Source organism: Daphnia magna, unplaced genomic scaffold, assembly GCF_020631705.1.
Source record: "Daphnia magna isolate NIES unplaced genomic scaffold, ASM2063170v1.1 Dm_contigs246, whole genome shotgun sequence".
Lineage (NCBI taxonomy): Eukaryota > Metazoa > Arthropoda > Branchiopoda > Diplostraca > Daphniidae > Daphnia > Daphnia magna.
In genome coordinates, this window is record NW_025533200.1 from 7,828 (window position 1) to 14,326 (window position 6,499).

The 6,499-nt window shown below is 45.4% G+C and overlaps 1 protein-coding gene across 1 annotated transcript; it reads left to right on the plus strand.

Annotated features, from left to right (window-relative positions):
* The first annotated feature begins 271 nt into the window (after positions 1-271).
* LOC123467843 lies at positions 272-995 on the plus strand. Its single transcript, XM_045167612.1, has 2 exons — positions 272-549; positions 616-995. The coding sequence occupies exons 1-2, from the start codon at positions 378-380 to the stop codon at positions 993-995; spliced, it is 552 nt and encodes a 183-aa protein (XP_045023547.1). The 5' UTR covers positions 272-377.
* Positions 996-6,499: the final 5,504 nt, after the last annotated feature.

Consider the following 6,499-nt stretch of genomic DNA (forward strand, 5'->3'; position numbering starts at 1 on the left):
GCTCATTTGGAAAAAGTCGTGGTTAATGAAACCACCGATGAAGTAGCTAAACTACTTATGTTTAAAGACGGCATCGATGCCAAAACACTGGTGGAATCGGATGATTTCAAAACAGGCATATCCTCCCACATCCAACATGATGTCTGGGCTACACAATTAGCTAATTCTAGCAAACAACTGGTCACTACCCAAGACACCATCAAGAAGGCTATTAGCCACGGGCTCGATAATATCACTTCGGTGGTGAGCAAAAAATACAACAGGAATTCCGGAACCAGAATTTCCGACGTAACAACTGGCGTGACGACGACTATGACAGACAATCATATCGCCGCCCGGATGATTACAGCCGGAACCAGCGTCAAGCTGAGCAACCAATGTATCAACCAACCATTGGTACACCAACTATAGCCATCAACCCAGCCCCACAACAGCTCAACCAGCAGCTGGCAGCCCCACAGGGCTATTGGAACCCGGCAATCGCCAACCAACCAACAGGCTTAGTCTATGCCTCACCTCAACCGGTTCAGCAACAACCGGTTCAGCAACGTACTCAATTCAATAATAATTTGTAATTGTTTGAGAAAAATAAAAAATTTTTTACCTCACCCATAGGTACTGAAATTCCGTACCGTAATTTTATAACAAGGGTCAGCACGGGCTACAAACCCCATATCTACCCGACCGTTAAGGCATTAAATCGGATGCTCCGAAACCAGGTCCTTATAAACCAATCTCACTACAATATCTCTGATGAAGAGATTGAGGCCCTCTGCCTCGGACTTAACTTCATACCATCGGACATTAGTCCGGAAGCGAAAGAAGCCAACTCCAGCAACCTTAACCAAGGTGTCAGCAAACTAATTAGAGCAATCAACATCAGCCTACATTTTGGAGATAACTCCAGTACGAATACAAGGAAGGGACGACTAACTAAGTTCCTCCCGAGCACTTGGGACCCCCTACCCGATCATGGACACAAATTCCAGCTGTGATCGATATCCTGGACAATATCATGAGCGTACCAAACGGTGCTGAACATGTGGGAACTCCCCAACCAATTATAGAAGCAATCGAGAAACTTCAATCAGAAACCAAACTACACATCCTTAAAGCGGATAAAGGCCGGAACACAGTAATCTGGGAAGCAGACGCCTACGACAGGGAGGCAACTAGACAGTTGTCAGACATAACTACGTATACGGAATTAACCTTATCTGAGTATCACTCTCACCTCCAACGAATCCATTGCCTATGTGAGACTCTCTCTGAGAATCTACTAGCTAATGGTTACATAACAACAATGGAGGACGAAGCAATACGCTCCACCGAAACACGTGGAGCATATATTTACTTTCTGCCCAAAACCCACAAAGACATAAACAAAACAAGCTTAACATTTCCTGGGCGACCAATTGTTGCTACCTTCACATCAGGAACTTATCTACTCGACAAACTGATAACAGAGGTTACTGCACCTCCTCCTCCCCCGAATACCGGGTTCACTAATTGACACTAGCGACCTCGTGGATAAACTTCCTAAACAAAAGTTACCTGAGGGTACACTCATCACCACAATGGATGTGACCAGCCTATACCCAAACATACCATGGGGTCCTGGCATAGAGGCCGCAACCTCATTCTACACCAGCAACCTGGAATTCTTGCAACAGGTCGCGGAACAAAACAATCTACTCCGACCACCCCACCCAGCACTATTCAAAAGAATTCTCAACACTGTCTTATGCAACTCTATCATTAACTTCAAGGATATACGGTTTTTTCACCAAACCAAAGGCACGGCCATGGGTTGTTGTATCTCGGTCTATTTCGCCAATTGCTATATGTTCCACCTTACTCAACCGGTGATCGAAAGACCTCCAGGTTGGCTTATCACCTTCCTAAGATTCATAGACGACATTCTCATCATCTCGAATCACACGGGACCCAACGAACTACCTGAATTAATTAAATCTATAACTACGGAGCATATAGCGTATACACACACGCAGCCCAGCCAATCGGACAATTTTTTGGATATCACTATCCACCTCAAAGCTTCTACCAACACACTTGAAATCTCACCTTATACTAAGGAAACGGCCTCGGGAGCCTATTTACACCCAGCCTCCAATCACCCCGGTCATGTCCTTTCGGCCATACCGTACTCTCAATTTTAAGATTACGACGAAACTCGTCTACAATTGATATATTCAAAAAACACGCCCGAAAAATGATGACCGACTTCAAAATTATGACATACGACAAGAAACTACTCAAGCGCAGCTATAATAAGGCCCTTTGCGGGAACCCAACATTGACTAGTACTACGAAACAGACTAATAACGACGTATTCCGGCTCATTACAACATTTAACAAATACACTAACTGGAAACACAAGTTGTACCAACTAAAAACCTCTACAACTATATCCTGGACCATTACGTAAAAATGGACCTTTCCAGAACTGGAAACACATTCGGGTACTCCAAGCTAAGCGTCCCGCAATCGTCTTCACTAACGGACCTAGCATTAACTCCAGATTTTCTGGACAAATCAAGAAACCGTTCAACACCTACCCAGGTGGGACGCAGGCTAACATGGGACTCACCAGTACCCAGCACGATACATCGCAACCAGGCAGAAGCTACCCAAGCCTCCACAGCCCTTACACCACGCTGGAATTCACCAACACAAACCAGCAACATGCCAGACCAGGCCCAACATATCAATCTCGACTGGGCGGCCCACATCGTCGAAACCCGACAAGGGAACACCAACTCGGGCACAGTACAAAGAATACTGGATCGGGGACTAACATCCAGGCAGGGAAGCCTTGACTGGGGCAACACCTACCTTCGACGGAAGGGGAAAACCCTTAAAGAATACTATATGTTAACACCTACCCAACCAAAACACCGCGGAACCATTTTGTATAATGGAAATACAGCGTATCACTTCTCCAGAATCGCACCTGCATCATCCCGGCCCTTTAGGCCGATCTACAAATTCCTCTCGCAAACTGGATCCCATGACTGGATCTCGATCGGCCGTGAAGATTTTGAATTATTGGAGCCTTTGGTGCCCACAGCCAAACACCTGGCTGCACTCTCAGCCTTAACACAACAATAAGTTCTGTATAACACTTGCACTTCCTAATAAACTGGTTGTCCTTTCCTGGAAAAAGTCTGCTCAAGTCCTTTCCATTGAATAAAACACCGTGCTAAACATACCAATCGGGTAATAAGACATCTCATCATTCTTCTGGACCAACCAGAAGAATGCAAAGACAACAACAACAACAACAACAAAAAATCACACACTGGTTTCTTACCTATTACGGTGCCAATTAGTTTGATTGTAATATGGTTGTTGACCATCCAGGGCCAAACGTTCTTCATCGACTTAAAAGGGGTCACCGGGGGGCAGCTTAATAATTAAATAAACACCAACTACTGAACACAAGGGATACTACCACCAAACTGAGCCAACTCATTTGGTTGCCTTTTCTTATGACTGTTCCAGGTCTTTTCCATTCAACAAACACCTTGAGGTGCTCTTACAACAAGAAAACCTCACGCAATTATGCAACAGAGAGGGCTTGGCAACAGGCCTCGCTTGGCTCGACCTAATCGCTCTCCACGAGGAATTAGGTAACCAACCGATCCGTTATTACTCCCGGTTGCCGGAGCACTTCCAACACCTACTCAAGAGTGACGACACATGGATCACACTGGATATTTCTATCTATAACCATGCGGGTCTCTCCGGGACCGCAATCAAACGGATCGCATATAGACAAATCCGATTCGACCCGGGGGACCAGAACCAGGATCCTATGAAATTATTAACCCTACCACAAAACTACATTTACTGGTTTAACCTACCAATAGGATTTACCGCGAACTTATGTGACTTTAAAGCGATTTACTTCTCGCCTCTTGTGTTCGAGGTCCTGCACCCCGTAACCAACAACGGACCACTATCTATCAAACTCGCCACACGGCCATCCAAAGACGACGTTGAATGGTTAAAAAACCAACGCGACAATCCTAGACGCCACAAATGTATGTACATTAATTGTCTCGAATTGGCCTGTTGCCCAACCCTATTGGTACCCACCATTGAAAATGGTGGAACAACACCCCACAAGCATTGTACCAGTTTTTTCTGCCCGCGATGCTACGAAATGTGTCCTATCAACTCGGACTTATAATAAACAAATTGGAACATGAAAACAATTGACTGAGTTCGAAATAATCAAACCTACCTTAAACCTAACTTTGCTTATCCTAAAAAATAATCCTGAAAAAAACCTACCCTAAGAACAAACCTATAATTAACCACACTACATAAACCTAAAATTAACCTACCTGGAACAAACCTATAATTAACCTACACTACATAAACCTAAAAATTAACCTACCTGGAATAAACCTACCCCACTTTAACCTAACAAATTAACCTACTTTACTTAACCTAACTATCACCAAAAAATGGTCTTAATATCCTAACTAAACCTGACCTGGCCTAACCTAACCCATTCCCCTGACAACCTAAAAAAACCCACGAGCCTAACCAATCCTAACCTGGCCTAACCTAACCCAATCCCCTGACAACCTATAAAACTTAACTATCCTAACCAAACCGAACCTAGCCTAACCTAACCCGACCCCCTGATAAAACCCTCGAACAAATCAGTTCAATTATTCTCGACCAAACACAACATAATTTTCGGAAGGGTCGGTTATACCCTCTCTATCATCCGAATGGTTCTCATGCCAAAATCAACCTTAAACAGAACGGTTGTGGTTCAATCCATAATTACATGGTATTGCCCCGAGGCTTACACATCTAACTACCCATCACTGGGAAAAATCAATCAACGGATATCATGGGTATCCCCAATAAGCGGTTGCTTTTCCTCAATATATGGCAAGAAGGGCTACCTCAGCCTCGGTCAATGTCGTACTGGACGGCTGCGGGGAGTGCACGGGAACCCGACTGACCAGCACCATCCCGGCGGGGAAGATCTCAGCCAAACTAGACTAACCGCTGCGGGGGTGGGAGCGTACGCCTGTGCGGGGCCCTTGTTACCCTACGCACTCCGTTGGGCGAGTACACCCTGAGTTGGGGCAAACCTTTCTCCTATAAAAATCCACTACTTGGACGAACCAATCCAGCGGGTATCCTGATTACCCTCTCCAACAGTTGTAACCTTTCAACTGCTCAACAGCCTATGATGGAAGTGATTACCTCAGCCCCGGTCTATGCATACGGGACGGGTCCGAAGGTTACACGTGAACCCGACTGACCAGCACCACCCCAGCATGGATGATTTCAGCCAAGCTAGACAAACCATTGCCGGGGTGGAAGCGTACGCCTGTGCGGGACCCTTGTGACCCGACGCCTTTGTCCATTGCACCCTGGGTGAAGCGGTTTTTTCTTCGCTGTCTCTCCATCACACATGGATTACACACAACTAGCACGGCTCTTTCTTAAACTTGTTTATTTCTGCCAGCCCTGACCTAAATCCATATAAAATCAATTACTTTTTAATTTTAATCTTGCATGCGCTTGAAAGCCAACCCTGTAAGGGGATCTTGTGCCGTACAAGCCAAAATAACGAACAAAACACCTAACCTAAAGGCATACCCCCGGTGGTAGGCAGCTTTGCCTATCACAGCCCCGGGGGAATGACCCAGGCGGGCTACTCTTATGTCATAAAGGCAATTACATTATCAACTACACGAATACACGGAGGCGGATAAACCGGAAAAACCGACCATTTCCAAAACAATTAGCCAGCAATACAAACTTGTTACCTCATATTATGAGTTAATTACTACCAAACCCTCAAAACGGGAACCATCTCAGGCTAGGGCATCTGCCCCCATAGCCCCGATCAAACCACTCATATTCCATATACTGAGCATAACAATTGACTCGGCTAATGTCACGACCCATATAAACAAAGTATGGATTTAAAGTTTGGTACTCTTGCATATGTTTTGCACCAAATATACTTGTATTCAATGTGAATATGGTCTTAAGAGACCTGGCCTGATGTTAATGGCCCCACCCACCCGCCCTAAAAAAAGGTTTAGTAATAAACTGTTTTTTTTGTATTTTTGTTTTTTATATTTTTTTGTCTTTTTGTTGGTTTTTTGAATAATGAAAAAAATCAAATCAAAACTCAGCCACTTTATTGGCCCATCAACTCCGCCAAAAAGGCATCCATTTCATCCAATTCCTGGATGGCCAGATTCCTTTCTGGCCCCATCTGCTCTAGAACCTCGGGTTCCACATCCACGGGTTGGGGAGCGGGGTCGGCATTACTGCCTCCACCCACGCCCCGAACCCTTCCAAATCGGGAACCGGGGCATTTTGCACCGGCAACCCTTCATCCAATTCTACTGGGGCCACTTCACCCATGAATTCGGCCAACTCCGGGCCCGGTACCAGGGGCACCGCACCATCCATAGCAAAGACCTCCGGG